General features: G+C 24.2%; 7 protein-coding genes across 9 annotated transcripts; 4 read left to right on the top strand and 3 right to left on the bottom strand.

Annotated features, from left to right (window-relative positions):
- LOC122852363 (ATP-binding cassette sub-family G member 4-like) lies at positions 1–7,175 on the top strand. Of its 2 annotated transcripts, none has more exons than XM_044152128.1 (2): positions 1–1,740; positions 3,501–7,175. In XM_044152128.1, exon 2 carries the CDS (start codon positions 4,030–4,032, stop codon positions 5,854–5,856), a length of 1,827 nt encoding a protein of 608 aa, XP_044008063.1. In that variant the 5' UTR covers positions 1–1,740; positions 3,501–4,029; the 3' UTR covers positions 5,857–7,175. The 2 variants fall into 2 exon arrangements, with proteins under 2 accessions (XP_044008063.1, XP_044008069.1); XM_044152134.1 differs by lacking the exon at positions 1–1,740 and adding an exon at positions 2,724–3,133 and having other exon boundaries at positions 3,501–6,442.
- LOC122852584 (DET1- and DDB1-associated protein 1) lies at positions 7,131–9,489 on the top strand. Its single transcript, XM_044152481.1, has 4 exons — positions 7,131–7,175; positions 7,344–7,482; positions 7,569–7,630; positions 7,737–9,489. Exons 1-4 carry the CDS (start codon positions 7,173–7,175, stop codon positions 7,842–7,844), a joined length of 312 nt encoding a protein of 103 aa, XP_044008416.1. The 5' UTR covers positions 7,131–7,172; the 3' UTR covers positions 7,845–9,489.
- Positions 9,490–9,782: 293 nt separating this feature from the next.
- On the top strand, positions 9,783–12,764 carry LOC122852495 (solute carrier family 66 member 2). 2 transcript variants are annotated; one of them, XM_044152349.1, is made up of 5 exons: positions 9,783–10,549; positions 10,632–10,768; positions 10,954–11,170; positions 11,243–11,337; positions 11,719–11,945. In XM_044152349.1, exons 1-5 carry the CDS (start codon positions 10,356–10,358, stop codon positions 11,808–11,810), a joined length of 735 nt encoding a protein of 244 aa, XP_044008284.1. In that variant the 5' UTR covers positions 9,783–10,355; the 3' UTR covers positions 11,811–11,945. The 2 variants fall into 2 exon arrangements, with proteins under 2 accessions (XP_044008284.1, XP_044008295.1); XM_044152360.1 differs by having other exon boundaries at positions 9,822–10,549; positions 10,987–11,170; positions 11,719–12,764.
- Positions 12,755–15,965, bottom strand: LOC122852389 (sentrin-specific protease 1-like). The gene is made up of 3 exons (XM_044152158.1): positions 15,659–15,965; positions 15,396–15,474; positions 12,755–15,311 (listed from the first exon to the last, which is right to left on the bottom strand). Exon 3 carries the CDS (start codon positions 15,249–15,251, stop codon positions 13,494–13,496), a length of 1,758 nt encoding a protein of 585 aa, XP_044008093.1. The 5' UTR covers positions 15,252–15,311; positions 15,396–15,474; positions 15,659–15,965; the 3' UTR covers positions 12,755–13,493.
- Positions 15,966–17,259: 1,294 nt separating this feature from the next.
- LOC122860685 lies at positions 17,260–23,224 on the top strand (the record flags this gene model as incomplete). The annotated part of the gene is made up of 3 exons (XM_044164606.1): positions 17,260–17,299; positions 17,386–17,463; positions 22,755–23,224. Coding segments are annotated over exons 1-3 (588 nt in total), but the record flags the coding sequence as incomplete, so codon positions are not given.
- Positions 17,606–21,725, bottom strand: LOC122852200 (protein PFF0380w). Its single transcript, XM_044151848.1, has 8 exons — positions 21,325–21,725; positions 19,585–20,788; positions 19,291–19,509; positions 19,078–19,193; positions 18,851–18,991; positions 18,566–18,767; positions 18,285–18,494; positions 17,606–18,211 (listed from the first exon to the last, which is right to left on the bottom strand). Exons 1-8 carry the CDS (start codon positions 21,445–21,447, stop codon positions 18,123–18,125), a joined length of 2,304 nt encoding a protein of 767 aa, XP_044007783.1. The 5' UTR covers positions 21,448–21,725; the 3' UTR covers positions 17,606–18,122.
- Positions 23,225–23,461: 237 nt separating the features above from the next.
- Positions 23,462–24,104, bottom strand: LOC122860678 (putative odorant receptor 92a). The gene is made up of 4 exons (XM_044164593.1): positions 24,045–24,104; positions 23,879–23,983; positions 23,620–23,775; positions 23,462–23,548 (listed from the first exon to the last, which is right to left on the bottom strand). Exons 1-4 carry the CDS (start codon positions 24,102–24,104, stop codon positions 23,495–23,497), a joined length of 375 nt encoding a protein of 124 aa, XP_044020528.1. The 3' UTR covers positions 23,462–23,494.
- Between the last annotated feature and the right edge of the window lie 67 nt (positions 24,105–24,171).

Here is a 24,171-nt window from a genome sequence, read left to right as displayed (position 1 = left end):
AATGCCAATATATAGTTGTATATAGATAATTCAAAAAAAAAAAATGTTTACAAAATAAAAAAAAATTCTGAGAACATGAATGTTAAGAACTATTGAATTTTGTAAGTCAAATGTTGTTATTATTTAAAAATCACAATTACTACAAGTTTATTGATTTCATGAGCTTTTTTTTCAGGATAATTTATGATTATAAAATGCCAATATCAATTGATATTACTTGGTAGCCAAACTACAGTCATACAGTATTGGAAAATGAACATTTTGGCTAAGTTGAAGCAAAATAAATCAAATGGTTATCGTCACTTTGTAAAGTGCTAAGATCCACTTGTTTAAAAATCCATGCAGCAGAATAATAAATTAATTTGTTGAAATGGCAATGCATCTTGTAAGCTGACTAAAACTAGGTAATATATTTTCTTTAATCAATTATTGTTATAATCCTAATTAATAATCATTAGTCTTGTCTTTTGAGTCAATTTAAATTATACCACAGCCACCAAATCAATAAATTCATTCTCAATATATCTTTACATGGTGCTGCTGATTTTCCTGATGTTATACAACACCGCCATCGAGATAAATAACATTTTTATTTGATTATTAATAATTGTTTTTAATTTGCAAACTAATCTCATTTTTTATTTTTTTTTTACATCAACATTTACATACTTATATAAATTTTCAAAAACCGCCAGTCTATTATATATCAGAGTAGTGATTCCCAGGTAATTTAAAAAAAATAAAACGGCCTTGTATGCTCAGTCATAATGTACCATAAATGCTAAAGATCTCTTATACTGTGTACGCAAAAAAATATGATTTTTTTAAAGTCTAAACTTTGTTCTCTAGGCTTTCTAATAATCGAAAAAAAAACTCTATCGAAAAACATCGAAATTATTGTTATAAATTTTGAATTAATCAGCAATTCAAAATGGCAACATAAAATTTGATGAACAATAATTTAAATTTTCATTAAAAACATTTTTAATTATTTTTAAAAAATTATGGAAAGTGATATAGTTTGTGTGGATGATGCTATTGTGTTTGCAAAAATATGTGAGTACATGTATATATTACTCATACAACACGTTGTTGCCAAGTCATGTTAACCAGTGTTGACCAGTATCAACGACTTGTACAAATTATCAATGTATAAAATGTTTTCATATTGCTATAATTTAAATATTAAAAATAAAAAAAAAAAAAGAAGAACAATATTCATTGTTTTATATAATTAAAATACCTATACTAATATTTCTTTTTTTTTAATATGCATTATTTTGTTGATTAAAATGCAGGAAAATATATCAACTTAAAGCAGTGGCCTCTCACCTTCACCTCAAGATCATCTGATATTCGCCACAAGTATTTTTTTTCTTGTCTTTTCTTGAAATACTGGTTTTACATCATCGAAACAAACTATCTCGCTTTGCTATAAAAAAAAGAAAGAGAATGCCTTCAAAGAGATCGAGGAGCATGAAAAAATTACTACATTAAATTCAATTCAGACGTTTTAGTTTTTCTGTGTTGTATTGTCGTATTTTGATAACATTGTTTTGTGAATTAGATACGGCATTATATTTCAAGAAAAAGAAAACGGATATTTTTTATTAAACAGTGTTGATATTTGAGGATTATTGTGATTATTTTTTAAATATTATATTTTTTTTTTAAATTAATTTAAAAATTTTTAATTGTATACCAAATGTTTGTGAATTCATGTTACTACTTTTTATGAAGGTAAATTTAATTTTTAAATTTCTAACAGTATTTTTAATTTTAATTATTTAGGGAATTTATTAAATATCCTCGAAAATAAGTGACAATTTAAATGAAATTAAAAGAAAAAAAAAATAGTTGATATTTAAGATCTAGCAAAATTTAAAAATAATATAAAAATTAATTTATTTTTATTTTATTGAATTTTGGGAAAAAAAAAAATTATCATATATATTTACATATGTCAACTCAATTTATTATTATTATTTATTTATTTTTAAATATTGATATTTTAAAATATATAGGTATATATAGCTGTTGAATTATTAACACGCAAAAATATTTATGCAAAAAAAAAATATTAGCATCAAACTGACAGCAACTTTTTTTTCTATATAAAAAATTATTATTAATTTATTTACACAAAAGGATTTATACTGATATTAATTATTTATAATATTGTTGTTCAAATATAATAAATAAAAAATTATTATAAAAAACAAATTTGAATTAAAAAATTAACTATTATAATCATTATTTAAAAGAAAAAAAAAAAAACGTCAATCTACCGTGTAGAAATAATTCCGTTGTAACAAAAAAAAATTTACTTTCTATTTTTCATAAAAAATTTTAAAGTGTTCGTATTTATAAAAAAAATATTAAACTAAAAATAATACGTACAAAAAAGAAAATTCACAATTAATGAATTATTCAATTAATTTATTTGCATTTAAAAACTATATATATTATAAAGTCAATAAAGGTTAAATAAAGAAAAAAAAAATCAAACATAATAATTTATAACACCTCATATCTATGATAATTTTTAATTATCGTGATATGTTAGTTTTTAATTAAATATTAAAATTTGAATTTTAATTGCTATAATTTCAACATTGTATATATATTTGTAGATAAAAAAATATCAATAGAAATTTATTGACTATTCAACGAAAAAGAAAAAAAATTCATTTGAATAAAATTAGAGAGAGAGAGAGAGATAAAAAAAAAACAAGTAGCTTGTAATTATTATTTAATGTAAAAAAAGAGTCATGTATTTAATGTCTAGTAGTATGCTTCAAATTATTTTATAAAAAAATTATTTATTGCTATTTGAGTTTATTGAAGCTCGCGGATGGTAGCGGGGATTTTCAATCAAGAGTCAGTTGCTCACTACCAGTCGTGATTACTCCCCCTGTTGCCCACTGTTACCCGCGTGCTTCGACAAACTCAATAAATTAACAATAAATTACCGTACACGCAATGTGATTTTTATTTAGAAATTTATTTATCATTTTTCTTTATGATTTGTGCAATTTACATATATAGTCGATTAAAATATAATTTATCAATTTTTTTTTCTATTTAAAAATTCATTAGTAATTTTTAATTAAAAAAATAAATAATTCGATAGGTAAATATTATTATTATTTGATTTTACAAATGAAATTTGATATTTTTGTTCCATCCCCTGTTGATACGCGAAAGAGGAGGATGCACTTTAGAATATAGTATATATTAGTTTTTTTTTTTCTTCAAGTGCTTCTAGATTAGATAAATCTAATCTTTCTACAATTTTCTAAAATTACCAAAACTACTTGAAGTTATAACCACAAACAGATCTTTTTCTATAACAGTTGCTCAATAATATAATTTTTTGATCACATATATTTTACATAATAGAAACACACGCACAGAAAATAATTAAAAATATAAATATTTCTTTTCGATTGTAGAAACTTATATTGCAAGTCATAATGTTATTTTTTCTTCTGTTTCAGAACAAATCAGTTGTCACAATTCAAACAATGAAATTACGTCATATTATCTGATGAATAAAATTGTTTTTTATTACACAATAGATGACATGCATATTGAATTAGAGTTGATTACGACAACGTTATATTTACGATTAACGTGATCTTAGCTCAACAGTTTTTTTTTTTCATAATTTACAATAATAAAAAAAAAAAAACTTTAATAGAATAAAAAAAAATTATGATATAAAATTTTTTTGTGCGTCACAAGAATAATAAAATTTAATCATCATTATCATCATTATAATCATCGAAACGATAAGATTATTGTTATGGTCAGAGAAGTGACAGTTGTTTTGAAATATTTGTATTTGATGAAAAAAAAAAAATACTCATAAATATTTTCATGAAAATATAAAATGCACAAAAGCAGTTTTGATAAATAATTATCAATTAGACATTGCATTAAAATATATTTAAAAAAATAAATTAACAATAAAATATAATTTTAATTTGTTGATTTGGTTGTAACAAAAAAAAGAAAAAAAAAAAAATGTATCAAAGAATAGTTTTTGTTGATGTTCCAAAAACCGTGACATTTGATATTGATTTTAGAAATGTTAAATATGAAGTTAATAATGGTTTTCGTCAAAAAAAAAAATCAATATTAAATGGTGTTAGTGGTTGTTTTAAATCTGGACAATTAACAGCAATAATGGGACCATCTGGTGCTGGTAAATCATCATTATTAAATCTTTTAACTGGTTTTAAAGATGCAAATTTTAAAGGTTCAATACAATATATTAATGACAGTGTTGAACAAAGTGATAAAAAAAAATATGATAATTATATGAAAACATCATGTTATATACAACAAGATGATCAATTATTTCGTTTATTTACTGTTATTGAAACAATGGAAATTGCAGCAAATTTAAAATTAGGTAATAGTTTAAATAAAAAATCAAAAAATATATTGATAAATGATATATTAGAAAATTTAGATTTAGTTAAAACAAAAGAAACAAGATGTGATCGTTTAAGTGGTGGACAAAAAAAAAGATTAAGTATTGCATTAGAATTAATTGATAATCCACCAGTTATGTTTTTGGATGAACCAACAACTGGTTTAGATTCATCATCAACATTACAATGTATTGCAATGTTACAAAATCTTGCACATGATGGAAGAACAATTATTGCAACAATTCATCAACCATCAGCAGCAATATATGGAATGTTTGATCATATATATTTACTTGCTGATGGTTATTGTATGTATCAAGGTGCACCAGAAAATACAATTCCATTTTTTAAAAATATTGGTTTACATTGTCCAAAATATCATAATCCAGCTGATTTTATGATTGAAGTTGTTAGTAAAGAATATGGTAATTATAATAAACAATTATTAATTGCTGCTGAAAATGGTACATCATTATGGCGTACAGCACAATTTGTTAAAAAATCAATATTTGTTGATACAGTTAATAAAACACGTTATATTGATGATAAAAAAGCAATTGTATTGGTAACACCACCATCTGAATTATTACGATTTTTTGTATTATTTAAACGTTGTCTTATTCAACTTTATCGTGATTGGACAGTAACACATTTAAAATTAATATTACATTTTTTGGTTGGTATATTATTAGGTTTATTTTTTGTTGATGCTGGTACTGATGGATCAAAAACAATTAATAATGTTGGTTTTTTATTAATAACAATTGTATATTTATGTTATACAAGTATGATGCCAGCTGTATTAAGATTTCCATCTGAATTACCAGTATTAAAAAAAGAAAAATTTAATAATTGGTATAAATTAAAAACTTATTATGCTGCATTTTTATTTTCAAATATACCAATACAAATATTATTTGCACTTGTTTATACATCTGTATCATATTTTTTAAGTAGTCAACCATTAGATCCAAATCGTTTTTTTATGTTTTTAATAACAGCAATATTAACAGCTTTATTATCTGAAAGTATTGGTCTTGTTTTAGGAACAACTGTTAATCCAATAAATGGTACATTTCTTGGTGCTATTTATACATGTGGTATGTTATTATTTGCTGGTTTTTTAGTATTTTTTAAACATATGCCAGTATCATTGTATTATGTAAGTTATTTAAGTTACATGAGATATGCATTGGAAGCATTAGTACAATCAATTTATGGACTTAATAGAGAAAATTTAACTTGTCCAAAACATATTGATTATTGTCATTATAGAATGCCATCAAATATTATGAAAGAACTTTCAATGCCTGATGGAAGATTTTGGATAAATATATCAATTCTTTCTGCTACATTTGTAATACTACGTTTTGTTGGATATTGTACCCTTAGAAAAAAATTATCATGTTCTTAAATATACACTAACATTATATTACATATATTATAAGAAAATATTCACTATACAAGTAGAGTAACACAGTCACTTTTTTTGTTTTAATATTTGTCATCTTTTTCATTGGTTTTTTTTTTTTTTTTTTTTGGGTCATTATGTTGTTTGAAAATTTATTTAAACATTTAAATTAACAACTTATTATTCATTTTATTCAACGTGTTTAAAAAATAAACAGTAAAATTAATCTAAAATAGAATTAAATTTTATTTTAATGAGAATTTAGATGTATAAAAAAAGATTGCTCAAAGAAGTCTCTTAAATTTAATAATAAAATAATCATAATAGAAATTTTCATGTTTATTTTTAACATCACAATTAATTTAATTTAATTTTTTTTTTTTGATTAAATGGGCATGGAAAATAATGTATTTATATGGTAACAGGCAATGATAGTTATTAAATAAATTATTTATGGGTACGCATAAAAATAAAAAAATGTAATGGCTAATGTTTAATAATTTTTTTAAAGTTAAAATTTTCATGATACATTTGTCACTTTTAAATGTAAAAATTTTAATAAACATTTATAAAAAACTGTCTTATAAATTTGAAATATACTTATTTAATATAAAAATTGTTTTTCCTATTTAATGATTTATTAATTATTAATTATTATATACTTGTACAACAAAAAAAAAAAAAAACTACAAGTCAAGGATACGTAAAATGGCGAAAAGTTTATCTGATGATCAAGTGTCTATAAAAAATATATAAATATTTTTTATATATTTATCAAGGTCTTTATATTCAATTTATATATTTATCAAGGTCTGTACATGAACTTGATCTTTTTCAGGAATAATCGAAAGAATGAACGAAGATGTATACGTACTGCATTATAAAATTATCTGAGTGTAAAAATAAAAACCTTGAATCTATTTTTATTAAATATATAAAAGATGAGATCGATTTCAGAGGATTTAAAAATTAAATTTACCCTCATTGAAGAATTAATTTATCCAGGTAATTAGCTATTGCTTTTATTGATAGAAAAACGTATTTTACCTGTACAAAATTTAAATTATATGATTTAAATTTTGTACAGGAATAAAAAGATAAAATACCGGTAGTCAAGAATCGACGGGACTTTAGCCTTCAGCAAAATTCGGCTCAAATGTCTACTACAACTTGACTGTTTATTGCAGTTTGTTGCTTCAAGTAAAAAATTATAAAAACGCCTTATCTCGCACTTATTATTTACGTACTATCAATTATTTTAATTAAAAATTACAATTAAATATTTATTTTTATTTTTCTTTATTTATTTGGATTTTGTAATGGTAAGTACTTTAAATATAAGTTGAAAGAAAAAAAAAAATTTAAGGTTATGTTTTTGTTGTTCATTAAACATTTGTTGTCATAAATTTGACAGGAAATATTTTTATTTTTATTGATTGTAGCACGTTGTTTGTAATTATGATAATAATATTTATTTTTTTATTATTTAGTCTGTCGCAGAATTTTTAGAAGGACTACCGTCCCACAATGAAAGTAATTTCGCAAACTTTCATGCAGACAATGGAAATAGAACGTGTATGAGAAGACCATCTGTGTATTTACCAACTAAAGAATTGCCTTCAGAACAAAGTTAATAATATTATATAATTTAAATATTTATTTATTATCTGTTATTGTTTATAATAATTATATGAATTTTATTTATTAAATTTTAGTTATTGTTACTGAAAGAACTACGATACTTTTGAGATACCTTCATCAACAATGGGACAAAAAGGTAATTTAAAAATAGTCTCTATTTAAATTGAATAATTTTTAAAAGTGTAAAACAAACACTTTAATTGTGTTAGTAATTAATTAAATTGTCATTTTTATATTTCCAGAATTTAGACAGAAAACGTGAACATTCAGCAGCAGGAGTTGACCTAGCTGACGACATATCAGTTCGACGATGTAAAAGGCCTCGTCTTGAAATTCACAGTACACTCTAATTTAAATTACAATGAACATTACAATTATTCATATTTTTCTATTGAATTCATGTTATTTGGAACAACTTGGAGCTTATAAAAAAAACATCTACCTAAATTTATCATTTAAGATAACGGCTAAAAGTAAACAATATTAACATCAAGTTCAATTCGGTTCCGAAACATAATATGGTTGCTTGCAACTGTGTTTTCTTTCAAGGAAAATTTCAATTAACTTCTCATGATACTTAGAAAGTATTCCTAATGCTCTCGTCCAGTCTAATCTATGGTCATTATTATTTGTTTTTCTTCAAATTATTAATTATCATTTTGTTGTACATTTTAATCAAAATCTTTTTAAAAAATAGTTCTGAATTTCTGTTTTTTTTTATCTTCAATATGTTACGTAATTATTGTTCTATCAGAGCTTGATAATTTCATCATAATAAAAAATAATGGTATTAGTTTAAAATTACGGTTTTTATCTATTTTCCCTTCTTCAGATGTGTATTAAATAAATTTTTTGTCTTTTTATTATTACTTTTATTTTTATTTTATTTTATTACATAGTAGTTAATTTAACTAACTGTTTAATATTATTTTTATGAATTAAAAATTGTTAACAGTTATTACTATGTTTGTTTTTCAATATGCCTCATTAATTAATTATGTCAAATGGTATAATACTTTTATAAAAGAAAAAATCCAATGTTAGCGTAAATAATTGGAACCACGAACAGTATTCCCTAATTTTAATTATTTATTATCAAAAATTCCTTAGAAAAAATAGAGATTTTTGACAGATAAATATAATAGGCAAAGAGGTATTCTGTATTTTATTTGATTTACCTCTTTTCTACTATAATTCCCTAATTTCATTTATTTATTTTGAAATTTCTTTAGAAAAAGTAGAGATTTTTAACAGGAAAATATAATAATAGTTGTCATTGTCAAGTTACTTTCTCAACCTCAGCCAATATCATCATCATCATCATTCTGGTCACATCGTTTTGTCTCAGACCAATGATTATAATGATTAATGAAATTAATCAACGAAATTAATAATTTAAAAAAATTAAAGATTTTTGACCAAGAAGACTATTTCTAGTCTTGTTTTTGACTCACGAAAAGACCGAAACCAAATACACCGAACAATAGAATAATTTCTCAGTGCCTTTACACCTTCTCGCTTCCAAATATATTTTTTAGTTATCAAATAATATTGTTATTTAATTATTTTTATTGAATAATACTAATATTCATCAAATATATATTATAAAATAGTATTTATAAAACTATATTGAATTTGAATGTTAATAGCAAACATATATATCCTATAGGACTATAAAAAATAGCTTGAAATAGATGAATTTTTATAGTAAATATTTTGAAGATACCAATTAAACACGTCCACAAATAAAAAGGCGTAAATACATTAAATAATCATTGTAAATATTAAAACATAAAAATATTAAAATCATATAAAAATTTAGACTTCTATATACATACGTTACGCATTTGATTTTCTGCGCATATGCACCTGTAAGAACGCGTATGTGCGTTGGCATAGCCAAATGTTATTATTTTTTACACGGTACGTATTTAAAATTAATTTTCAACCTAACCTTAAATATAAAAATCAAAAAAAGAGAAAAAAAAAAAAATAGTTATTCAATCTAAACACAATAAATATTATATTCAGTAAAAAAAGAAAAAAAAATAGAGTTCTAAATATCATTAGTCAAGTTAATTTAGTTGAGTTAATCAGGGCATTGATCGTTATTATAAAATGACTCATTAGTTTATCCAGCTGTAAATTCGATGTGTAAAATAAAGGGTTGCAAACTTACAACACGCAAATTATTGCGTGATAATATGGCCGATTCAAGCATGCGCATTTTATGATCTACCACTCAACTTGCAATTTGCAATTTGCAAAATTTTTAAATGCAAATTCTATATGTACACCTATACACAGTTTACAACACTGGACTTAATTCACGGAGTACGCATGCTCAGACACGCAAAAGTTTGCGTGTCATAAGTTTTTGCACTCTAACGGTGATTATCTTTTCTACAATAATTGATTAAATAAATAAAAATACACTTGCTTAATTCAACAGTTAATTGATCTTTTATTATTTATTTAACAACGCAGTTATCATGAAAAAAAAACAAACCAATAATAATAAAAATAATATACTTGATAATAAATTAATAAATCAATTGTAAAAAAAAAAAAAGAATTTTTTTTTTTTCATTCTTTTTTTCAATACGTTAAACTAACACAGACGCCATGAAAAACATTATATTTTTATTTATCAAAAATTATCTTTACTGTTATCAATGATAAAAGATAATGGATCTATTTATTTTTATCATTCATCATAATAATAATGATAAATGTGCTTAACAGATATGTTAATGTACAGCGAAATAACCTAAAATTAATTGCCACTGTTAATGCTGAAAGGCGTAGTGACAATGTCGTGATAGTTAAACAAATAAATTGTATTATTCAAATATTTAAGCATGTACAAGATATTAGAAGAAATGACGATAAAGGATATTGCTGATAGACTTGCTGAAGGTGTTATGATTTTTGGAGGAATTATACCATACATTCCACAATATATTGAAATTAAACAAAAAGATGATGCTGACGGTTTTTCATTGTATGTTTGTTTAGCACTATTAATTGCTAATACATTAAGAATTTTTTTTTGGTAAGTTTATCATTTTAAATTATAATTAATTAATTAATTATTTAATTCTATTAATAAATTAAATATATATTTATTATTTTAGGTTTGGCAAAAGATTTGAAAAACCTCTACTTGTTCAAAGTATTTTAATGAATATAACAATGTTAATAATGATAAGGGTATGCGTTACAGTACGAAACAAAAATCAAATAATACGATCAAAGGATCGTGTATTTACAGGTATGTAAGCAGTACATAAAATTAATAAGAGAATCATCATTTCATACCTGTATGTCATGTAGTTATTTATTTTCTTATTATTTTGTTGATTTATTTTTCTATACTTTATTATTGTTTTTTTTTCTGCCAAGTTTTTTATTTTATTTATATTTACTGTAGTTCCATTTTAAAAATAATTCGCATAGATTTGGAAACTAAATACTTTTGGAAATGGACAGACTTCCAGTCATATGCAGAGTTTTTTCTACTGTTTGGTGTTCTTGGTGGATTGTTGACATACTTATTTGTCGACTGTCAGGTGTTTGTTGAGATTATTGGATTTTTGGCTGTTTTAACAGAAGCAGTATTGGGTGTGCCTCAATTTTGTCAAAATTTACAAAATAAATCAACTGATGGAATGAGGTAAGGACTATTAATTTTTTTATAAATCAAATATATTATTTAATTGATTTTTTTTTAAATTATTTTCTTTAGTAAAGCCATGGTTGCCATGTGGACTGCTGGTGATGTTTTTAAAACAGGATATTTTTATTGGCGTGAATCTCCAATACAATTTACTATTTGTGGAGGTAATCAATAATATTATTAATTAATATTTATAATTCTGTTAATCATTAATATTCATAGTTTATTTTTTAACGTTTTATAACATGACTCATAAGTTATCATTCACGAGTTATGAATCATGAATTTTTTAAAAGGCATAGTAATTAAAAAATAAAAAAACTAATGAGGATATAAATTGCTATCTCTTGTACATTTCGAGATTACTCATTGTCATATCTAAATGATTAAGACTTATATTTTGCTAATTAATTTAATATAGCTTTTTCCAAGAACTAATTATCTTTGTATAAAAATACAAGCTTTTATTTTGTTTGCATAATATTTGTAACAATTATTGATGCAAATTCAACAATGAAATAATTATGTTTATTTTTCTATTTCAGGTTTACAAGTTTTCATCGATTTAGCAATACTATTTCAAATATATATTTATAGAATTATTTCACCATTACGACCAGAACTACGCACAGACTGAAAGATACTTCATGGAACCATTAGTTCAGGAGTAGCCATATATTATTCCAAAGTTTTATCAAATTCTTCCTTTCTACATAATATTAATTTCAATTATTTTCGATCGCTTTTTTTTTTTTTTTTCTGCATTATATTATTTTTTAGGAATTTTTTTAGTTTTTTTTTTTTTTTGTTTATTTTATATAGATGATTTTGTGAAACTCAAAAATGAAAATAATATATATATATTTAATCAGTATGTCATTTGAATTTATGGGGAGAGACGTCTCAATTTAAATGAATTTTTTTGTTTTTTTATTTTTACATTCTACATAAAAAAAAACAAAATGTATATTTTTTTTTTTATAAATTTAGAGTAAAACCTCTATCAAAAATTTACATACAATTGATTAAAGTTAAAAATGGAAAAAATATACAAAAATTGAGGTTCAGTTGAATATTTCTTTTTTTTTTTTTTTTTTGTAAATTTTTATCACTTTAAAAATTAAAAAAAATTTATAATATAAATGGGGATAATATTTTAAATATATAATAAAGTATATTTTTTTGAATAGAATTATTGAAAAATGCTTGCTTACCCTTATATTTTCAATTTTTTTATGGAATGTTAAAAAGATTTTTCTTCTGATTTGATAAAAAAAAAAAATAAAAAAAGGCAGCTAATATATGAAAATATAAGGGTATTAACTATTCGAATCAATGCGTCCTGCCCCATATAATCATGTTCAAAGATACTGATTTTATCATTCAATTTTAATAACTGTGTAAATAAAGTATACTTCTTTATTTTTATTTATTATTTAATTTACAATCTTACATGTTATTCATCTGCGTCATGATATTGTTGACATTATCTCAGTTTTATTATCCTGAATGTGTATATATGAATGTTTAAAAAAAAAAAAATCAGAGTATTTCTGAAGATAAATAATAAAATATTTTTAAAATCTGAAAATTATTGTGTTAAAAATATTTGAACTGGATCTATTTTTTTAAAAAACCCCTAAAAAAATCTATAAAGAGCAACAATATTCAAAAAAAACATGAACAAAAATTTCATAAGTTTTTTAGAAATTAAAAAAAAATGAATAAATTGCTTGATGACCAGTGCAAACAATGAATTTATTTGTCTTTCAACATGTTATAATTGAAGTAATAAATACAGTTTTTATGGAATATTTACATCATATATGTTTCAAGTGCTTTGTTTTTAAACATACTTAAAACAAAAAAAAACAAATAAAAACAAACTAGTGCTTATAGTACTAAAAGACTAATTTCCATGAAAAAAAAAAAAATATATTTTAAGGATAACTGAATAAAAATTTACAGTCTTGATGATTTATGTTTATTAATTCTTAATAATTAAGTTTTTTTTATTCAGAATAAACTTAGCCACTAAAGTAGTTTTATTTGTAGTCACAAATTTTTTTGAATATTTATCTAAAATAATATGGAAAAAAAAAGACAAACTAACGACTTTTGTCAACGACAAACTGATGAATAATTTTGTATGAAAAAAAAAAAATAAAAAATAATTATCTATTTATTATGTACCGTGTAAATGATGATAGTTTTATCAATTTATAATTCACCAATTTAATTGAAAACACACCTATATATATATATATACCAAAACAATTTAATATATAAAAATAATTAATGGGAAAAAAACATATATGATTTACAAAATTTGAACTTTAAGTATTTCATAGACCATTTTACTTCTAAAATATGGCATATTTTCTTGACTGAATGTAATTTCACGATTAGCACAAATAAATTCAGCAAATGTACATGAAAATACACCACAATCACTACCATTCATTTGTTGAGGAATGTCTCTCATACTTTCAAGGGTCCAATCACTTGTATCATATTGTTTTTTCTTTTTATCAAGACTTTCATCTTCAAGATATTTTCTTAAAGCTGTTAAACATTTTGAATTTTGTCCACCCATACTATCATAATATCTTATTGATTTATCTCGAAAATCAATAATTGACATACACCAATGTACACCAAGATGAATTGGTACAACAATAATATCCTGAGCAAATATATCAATTTTTCTTGTCCAACGTTTTAATGATGAATGACCACCAGATAATAATTTTGGATAAAAAAATGTATTCATTGCATGAACATTTAAAAATTTATCTTGACTACCTCTTGCTATTAATAAATTCATATAAAAATTAATAACTTCATCATTTAACCAATTAAGACCAGCCAATGTATGAATATCTTTTCTAGTTACTCTTAAACCAAAATGTTCAACAAGTACTTGATCTCTTGGATTTGGAATAAGTGCATTTTTAATAACTTGCATCATTTCAGAAGTGAGTTCTGGTAATGATGGTTCTTCTTCTTTTTCATCTTCATCTTCAAGAAATGGTTTACAAATTTTTAATGTACGTGCAAGTTGTTCTTCTAAACCAAGTGTACGTTGATGACGATTTTGTGATGCAAGAAGTTCTGTTTCTTTTTTTAATTGTTCAGCTTCTTTAATACGTTGTTCCATACGTTCTTTATATTCTTCAGTAACACGTGGAACATAATCAACTCTTATAACTTCTTTTGATGCAAGTCTATCTCTAAGTGTATTTGTTGCAATAACTTCAACAGAACGATTTGCAACTACTTTTTTTAATTTTGAGCTTGTTCTTGGTGTTACTTTTTCTACAATTATATCATCCTCATCATTATCGGATGATAATTGTACTTCTTCATGTTGTGATTGTTGTTGTTGTTTATTAAATCTAGATGTTTTTATTGATGTCATTGGTGTATACCAATTTGTTGTTGCTTTTGTATTTGGTGTTTTGTAAACTTCTGGTGAGAATTTTCTAGATGTTGAAGGCTCAACATTTTCAACATCAATCACCTCTATTACTTCATTTGATTTCTTTTTACCATTTGGTGTTGGATGAATAAGTTGAATTTTTGGAACACAAAAACTTTGTAGCATTTCACTATACTGCTGTTTTTCACGAAGTTGATTAGTTCTACTAAGTGTAGAATTTTTTGAATCTACGTATGATGGACGTTGTCGATTTTTTCCCAAAATTGAACCCATTTTTAAGCTGTTGTGATGTAATTTTGTTTTACCAACTGATTGAGAATTACGATAGTAACAACAATTTGGACGATTATATGGCTTTCTAATTGAATTATCACTGTATCCAAGATAATTTCTGTGTGTATTTGATTGTTGATAATTTATATTATCAAAAATTGGAATCGAGTTGTTGATTGTTTCAAGTTCTTTTTGATTATTATGATTACAATTATGATAACAAGTCTTTTTTGGTGTTACAGAATTAAGACAAATATCATTTTCTTGATGTCTTCGTTTTCTTGAGCCTTCATCGACCCAACCAAAAATTTTTGCTAGCATAGAGTACATGATATTCGTTATAATTAATATGACATACAGCATATACAAATAAAGCTTGTCTTTGTTGACTAATGTGGTCCATACAGTTCATTAATGAAAAACCTTAAAAACATAAATTAAATTATTATTTTAGCATAATTGTTTTCATGATTAACTTCTATTTGAATTAACAATGATTTAGCTAACCTTTGGATAAATTTTTTTGATTTACAATCCTTATAGATGGATTATTTGCCATAAAATTTACATTGCTGCGCGTTGTAACCTAAAAAATATTAAAAATTAGTATATGCTCAACACAAGTAACAAAAAAAGTTGTTTCACTATTGTGTACACAATAGAGGTTAAGTTAATAGAAAAAAATAGTTGTAAATTATGTAAATATAGTAATGGCTAATGAAGTTTTATTGTTTGTCAAAGTGAATTTGATAATTACAATAAATACTTACGGTTCATAAATTTATGGAATCGTATGATTTTTAAGATATTTTTCTCTTGAGTAAAAGTTCACTTGTTATTTGCGCATCATAGAAATTAATAACTGTTTTTCAAAATTTTTTTTGTTAAATTATAATTAAACAACACAATTGTTGCTAGCCGATTGTGTGATGCTCAAAAATATATAATGATATCACTGACTATAATTTTGAACTATTGTCAATTAATAAAAAAATTTTGACGCGGCGGCACCTGCACACCCGAGCTCACAATGAATTTTACTTTTTTTTTTTGGGTTTTTTTTTGTGTCAAGTCTCAGTTGGGGACTTTTTTTCTCGCTAGAGGGATATGAAGGAGAATGTACACTGTACAAGATTTTTACGCAAGACTGCGCACAGAGAGAAGCTGCGCAAGACTATTTGTTCCCAGAAACAACTAGTTTTTTGGAGAAAATAAATTCAATATGTCTGAAAAATTTAGTTTTTTCTAGTGTATTATGAACAATTATGAAGCTTTAGATAGTGGACAGTCGGACACTTCTTTGTTCTTTCATAAAAATCTACTCGTTTCTTGAAATAAAATTATATCTGGAGCTAAATATTTCTTATGCATACATTATTCCTCAGCTACATTTAAATTGAATACATGATAAATACTTAAGTTAGCATATATCTATAAATGTATTTATGAAAGTAAACTACTAGCCAAGTTTATATACGCCCAGATACAACCTAAATTTTCCTAGATATCACTAAAAAATCAAGTTATTTCTAGTGAACTATGAATTTGGCTAGTAGACTTTTTATAACTGTGATTCATAAATATTTATAAAATACAAAATTTCAATAAATAACATTGTAATAAAATTTTTTCAAATGCAATTTGAATATAATTTCAATAGGTGCTTTCTTTTGGGTGTTTATTTTTTTTACTGTTTATTTTCGCGCATGCGCAATTGAATGCGCAGTCATGAGGTGCTTTCTTTTGTGTATTTATTTTTTTTCACTTTGATGCGCATGATCATGCACATGCGCATGTCATGCAAACTTGAGGAAGAAACAGTGGCGTCGAACGAATAATTCTAAAAAAATAAGATTTAAAACATGGCTGATCCAGCTCTTTGTTCCCTACGCTGTTGCAAACTGACTTCCTGCTCACTGCGCATTCAGCTCCGCATGCGCTAAACAGGAATAAATACACAAAGAGCACTAAGTATATTATCTAGTGTAAGTCTTTTTGAAAAATATTATCGACGCCATGATAAGTTTGATACAATAATGATCATGCGCATGAAAGTGAAAAATAACTTTTGGTATTTATTTTTACACTTTAATGCGCATGATCATGCACACTGTCATAAACTTGATAAAGAACAGTGGCGTACAAGTAATTTGAAAAATAAAATTGAAACATTGATCCAGTCATGTCCTATAACTGATGCTGACTTATTTAACTTGCATGCGCGAAAATAAACAGGAAAAAAAATAAATACACAAAAGAAAGCACCTAATAATAAAATGTTGAAGTCTTGTGCGCCGGTCTGAAGTCTTGTTTTAGTTTGAGAAAAGTCAGAAGAGGCGACACTATCGTTTAACGTATTATACGCGGTAAAATGACCGTTTGTATAATATTACAGTCCAACTGGAAAACAAGTAAATAGTGCCATAATTTGTAATTTTTCGTTTTGTGATTCTGTGAACTGACTACTAATGAAGAATTAATTCAATATTAATTTAAGATGCTCTGGAAGTTGCTGTCTTATTGGATACACATAAATACACAAATATCATTGACAGTAGACAAGACCTAATTTCACGTAAGCTCAAACTTTATGTATATATTTTTTTAAAGTAAAAAGTAAAAAACACACACAAAATATCTCTTGCAACTTGGAGTAAACTCTCAAATATTCTACAGATCTATTTGCACGAAAACATTAAATTCATAACTAAAGAAAAAACGAGAATATATTTTTTTATTATCAATTAAAATTTACATCATGTACAACAACTTGTAAGCAATTTTTATTGAATTTTTAATTCTTATTGTTAGTAAATACTGGTAATGCGTTATTTTACTCTTCCAGTCTCAACACATTTGACACTGTCGTACCATCAATTCGTCACTTGAGCTATTTTTCTTAACGATAAAATATTCGACGACTCGTTTGAAAAAATTAACGAAAATACAACACACAAAAATACTTTTTTATTGATGAATGTCAGTCAACTTTTCATTTACAAATAACTAAAATGAAAAGTAAAAGTATTGCTGTTGTTTTCGTTAGTTTTTGGTAGATTTTATTTTTTATATTTTTTCGACACCGTCATCGACTTCCATCACCGCAGCTTACTAGAAAATTTATTATGAATTAAATCAAAAAACTAACATAATATATGGAACGATGACTTATGTTTAAAAGAGTTGAATAAATTGAGCATTTGAGTAGCCTTGTATAAATCATTTTGGTTTTGATTAAAGTATCGAATCAATTGCATGTATCACACCATTTGTAGCTGGAATATTACGATTTACTACAACAGCATCATTAACAGTAATTTGTCCTAAAAAAAAAAACAACAATAACATAGTATAAATGATTTATATTATTCTTGAAAAACAGCGTAGATTATTTACCATCGTCTTTCCATATTCTAAGTGTAAATCGTGGCAAAATTGTATTCATCTCACGATAATGACTTATTCCAGCTGTATACAGTGTTGTTGGTAATATATGTCGTGATATAATTTCTTTTAAATTTTTCGATCTAAAAGAAGTTTTATTATGTCCAGCATTTGACTCAAAGTATTTATCTATTGGTGCAAAAATTGTATATGTTCGTGTTCCTGTTGAATGAAAAAAAAAAAAAAACAAATCAATTAATACCGCAAAGAAGATCCTATTAATATTAAATTACCAGTTAGTATTCTGTCAAGTCCTGATGCATGTAACATTTTTAAAAATTGACCAAAACGTTGTTCACGATCAGCAGCAAGAGTTTGCATCAAGTCTCCAATTGGTAAAGGAAACATTACTCGATCCATTTCATGTGCTACACCCTGTGGTAACTGGATATTTTGTTTTGTTGATACTATTTTTGCTCCATTTATTGTTGTTATCTGTTGAAGTGAAAATAATAAATCATTAGCTAGATAAATTGATTTTTAAAGTTTAAGTGCGATGATTTTAAGATGATGTTTACTTTATTGGTACTGTCCCGATCGTTGTCATCCTTATTGTAAACATTGACTCGCAATTGAGTTCCAGCAAGACTCACTCCAGTCATTTCATCTTGAAGAGAATCAGTATCAAAAGCTCCTGGAATAGCATGATGTAGTAAAAGCTACATCAATTGAATATTGAATTAGTTTTTTTTCATCAAAAGAACTGTTATTGTTTTTATAAATATTTATTTTCTTAAACACTCACCCCACTTAATAGTCGTGGATTTTCTTTGAATTTTCGCTCAGCTTTTTCAGCACCTCCCAAATGAATTAATAGTTTATCAAATGCTCTATCACTTGGAATAAAAACTGTATAAGGACCTGTAACAAAAAACATTTATATAAAAAAAATTAACGTAGAACATTTGTCAGGTAAATTTAAAATCATTTGAGACTCAATTTAAAATGTTAAAATTACCTGTTTCATTTAATACTGTGTTAAGACCAGATTGTAAAAGATATTTTGCCATAGAAAAAAATCCATTTGCTTTTAATAAATTTTCCATTGAATTTGATGAATATTGATTTGATAAATAATTTGTTTTTGAATTTTTATTTTTAATATCATTGAAGTCTAAATTATCAGCATCATTAATTATAGCTGTATTTATTTTCGAAACATTTTCTGTTGTTGAATCTACAAAAAATAAAAAATCACAAATTAAAAAATTAAATAACATAATGATAATAAAATTCTTGAAAATATATTTACCTAATTTAATTGATGAAGGAGAATAATTTTTTGGTAAAAATATATATGAAGGTGTTATTGCTTTCACTGTCGTTGATTTAATACTTTCTAAATTTTTATAATAATTTGGTGAAGCAGTTGATGCAGATGTAACATAATTATCATATTGATAATTTGGTGTTGTTGAAGAAACAAATGATGACTTTGAATTTTCAATAAATTCATTATCTTGAGATTTTGTTAATGTATTTAAATTAACTGTTGTTGTTTTGTTTGTTAAAGGTTTTATCATTGTTAGTATACTATGATTCATTGATATTGATGATTCTTTTGGTTGTACAAAATCAATTTCACCTTTTTTTATTTTATCAATTATTGATTTAACATCATTTGAATCTTTTTTATCTGAGCTACTTTTAACTCCTTGTATATGAAAAGTACCATCAAATTGTTCTTCAAGTATAACAAAAGTTACTTTTTTATCTGATTGATTTTGATCTATTGATTTTTCAATATATTCTAATTTTTTGTTATTTAATGTTGGTATTGTTTTTTGATTTAATTTATTTAATATTAATTTATCTGGTGTTATTATATTTTTAGATTTACTTAATTCTCTTTGAATATTTATTAATTCTGATTCATTTGTTTGTATGTCATCAACAGTATCATCATTATTTTCAATCAAATCTAAATTTGTCTTATGTTGATTTGTTTGATGTTGATCTTCAGAAGATGATAATAAAACTTTTGAATATTTATCATTATTAATATTATCTTTGATTGGATTTATCGTTGTTTTTTGTGAGTTTTTTGGTTCAATAAATTTAACTTGATGTGCTGCAATAGCTTTTAAAAATATTTCTGACTCTTCTGGAGTAAATTTTCTAAATAATGAAGAACCCAAATTAGATGGTGAATGGTTGACAGTTGATGAATTGAGCTGTGGTGGTGTTGTTGGGTGATTTGAATTTGATTGATTATAATAATTAACATTTGAAATAACTGGTTTTTTTGAACGATTAGAATTTTGATCTACTCGATATTTAACAAATGACGGATAGATTGAAGAACCAACGGTTGTATCTTCTGATTGATTTGGCACGGTTATAATATGATTTTTTTGAGAGGCATCATGACGTAGTTGATGTTGTTGAACATCGTTTAAAATTTGTTGTTGATGTATTGGTGATAGTTTTGCTTGTAAACCTGATGTTATTCTGACCTATAAAAAAATTAATTTATTAAGCTAACACATATTTATTTGGAAAAAAAAACTACTTGTTGATGCGATGACGACAATCACTGGCTGATTTAACTGATTTAATATTTTGTTTGTATTACTAAAAATATTTTTATAAGTAAATTTAAAGTCTTTAAATATTTGCAAAATAATGCATTTATATAAATTCAATTATTAATATTGAATCGAGTCAAGTTTATCAAAATTCAGTTTAATTCACGTGTAAAATATTTTTTTTCTATTTCTTCATGTACTATTAGGAAAATTTTACGACAGTTTTCTACTAATTATTACTTTATGTCTTTCATATAAATAATTAGTTGTTTTATTGTTTATAAAAATTTATGTCAATCAAAGTATTTTTCTGTGGGTAAAATTTCGCGAAAGTTAAAACTCATATAATTATTTAAATACAATATAAATATTAGTATTTTTATAATAATGAGGTCAAATTTGTTCTGGTGTTAATCATGATTCATGAAATATTAAGTTGTTAAAAAATATAAAAATATAATTACCTTTGAAATATTATGATTATCAGAATCAGCAAAAATAATCCGATTGACATCAAATGAATTAAGCCCAGATATTCCAAGAATAAATAATCCATTAACATAAAACACAACACACTTAAACTTCATTTTAAAAATAAAAAAAAATTGAATATTTATTATTAAATTAACAAATAATAATTATAAATATTATTTTCCGGTTTATATATATATATTTTTTTTCAAATAAAATTGATTCTGACGTTAAGATAAAAGAAAGTTACTATGATTTCACTGGTTTGAGCTGACGTGTGCAGGGTTGCTGTAACGATGATTTCAGAATGAAATGAAAGTTTTGCTCTGTTAATTGCTTAAAGAAGAAAACCGCGAAATGGAGAGGCGGGAAGCCTCAAAGTGGGAGATGAACTGAATTTTTGTTCAACGGAAGATTACATCCTCTTAGAGAATGGCAATTCAATGAAATGCATATTTTAAATTCAACTCTTTTTTTCCTGATATAGCTTGTAGTTATTTATTTTTTTTTTTTTACTTATATTTTTCATATAAAATTCATTTAAGTTCCCACGTTTTATTGAAGAAAAAAAATTGATATATAAATGAATTTATCAAAATACAGAAAATCACAGAGAAAGCTAATTAATACTTGAGGAAAAAAAAATGATGTAAAAATAATACAAGAAATTTTTTTTTTCCATTACATCTTCTTTAGTTTTATAAATATTTTAGCATAATTTAATTTTTTATATGTTTGAAATTTTGTATTTTTAATACATAACAAACACACCTAATAAATAAAATAACAGACATAAAAGAAAAAAAAAAATCCATCATCATATGGATACCGGAAACAGGACAGGCTCATTAAAATATCTCTCAGGCAAGCTATAAATCGATTTTACAAAATTGTCAGTAGTGATATAATCAACTTAAACGCATTATCGACTAGAGAAAAAAATAAAAAAACACTTAATATTATAAGTGTAAATTAATATTACCGATTTTAATGGCCGTAAATCATAAACAATATTTAAATGATTAAATCTAAATGGTATATGATTACGTGTTTTAATGATAAAAAATTAATAAATTAATATAAATCTATCGTCCATGTAACTGGTTTAAAAGAAAATTACATTTAAAAATAATAATTTACCAAAGTGAGTACGTAAAATTAAAAAGATTTTCAATATTAATTATTATTTTAATGTTTTTTTTTCACTCAAGATTTATTTACGAATTTTTTTCGTAAAATTAAAAATACCGGAAATAATATTGGAGTTATATTTAATTAAATGTTTGTCTGAATATTTAAATTTATACACTGAAGTGTTGATAATTTAACATCAACATATTTGTAATTTAAATAATATAAAATATTATAATGAAAGGCAACTTTCATTTTGCAACAAAATTAAAAAAAGAAAAAACATCTATAGAATTATCAAAACTATCAGTAAATTCATGCATCGTAAAACCGACAAATGAGTGGCCAAAGATGTTTTATGTCAAGTATCTTGGCTCAGAAAATGTACAATACATGTGGGGAATTGATAAAATCAGAGAGCCCATTGACAATATGGTAGCTGTTGCAAAAAAATTTCGTAATAATATATTATTGCCACTCATAGAAATAATTATTTTACATGAAGAAATTATTATTACACCAATTTGTGATACAAAATCACCAAAAAAACTGTCAACTAAAAAATTTTCAATTGAAAAAATTTCATATGCAACACGAGATAATGTGTACACTAAAATTTGGTCAATGATTGTCGTTCATGATACAATGCCAATTGATAAATATTCACTTTATGAATGTCATGGATTTGTTTGTAAATCAAAACATCATGCAGAACAAATAACAATAGCTCTTGAAAATGCATTTAAAATTTATTTGATGAAAAAAAATTCATCTATAAATGAATAAAAAAATTTATAAATATAAAATAATAATTTCGACAGCGCTGATGTTTATTGAATTAAATTATAGTAATTATAATGAATTACAAAAAAATGATGGTTAATCTGGAGAAATATTTTTGCTAAAATAATAGTAATAATACTGATTACGAAAAAAATTTTGTATTAAATATCTAATTAAATTTATTATTTCAAAATCATTTTATATATTTTATTTTTTCTGGCATTATATCTTTTTAAAAAATCTTGATTTTTAATCTGTTATAGCTTTTACTGAGGTGAAGTAAGATCCTGTAGTAACTAAAAACTTGATAAAGAATAAAATTATTTATTCAATTTTACATTGTATATATAGAATTAAATTAATGAATGACTTACGGACATGTAGCTTTCCAATCTTAAAGGAATTAAATTCCCTGCAAAAATTTTTAATGGTGCATTACTTCTTGCTATTATAAACATAATTGTTTTTTGATGTTTAATTTGCAAAGATTCCCAATTACTACTGTATGCTGCTGAAGCAACTTTTTCTGCCTAAAACAAAAATAACGAATTGTTAGTCTTGAAGGAGAATCGAACTCGCGATCATTGCTTTTCAAGCAACTACTTTAAAGTCTTTATAAAATTTTAAACTTACTTCAGAAGCTATTGTTTCACCCAAAAAATAGTAAAAAAATAATTGCTGAGCATAGTACACTGCCAAGATAATAAATAACATTGCATCAACTAATGATGAGTTTGCCTGTAAAATACAAATATATTATAACAATTTAAATATTAATTTATAAATAAAAATAAATTACACTTGATACAGCTAAACCAGCACAAACAATAGCAATAACTACTGCTAAAAAAATCAACATAACAATATATGTATAAGATTTATTAATCATTGAAATATCACTGTAATAAATAAGCTCTGTTAATCGT

Source organism: Aphidius gifuensis, linkage group LG1 (assembly GCF_014905175.1).
Source record: "Aphidius gifuensis isolate YNYX2018 linkage group LG1, ASM1490517v1, whole genome shotgun sequence".
Taxonomy (NCBI): Eukaryota; Metazoa; Arthropoda; class Insecta; order Hymenoptera; family Braconidae; genus Aphidius; species Aphidius gifuensis.
This window is presented reverse-complemented; position numbering and strand designations above follow the sequence as displayed.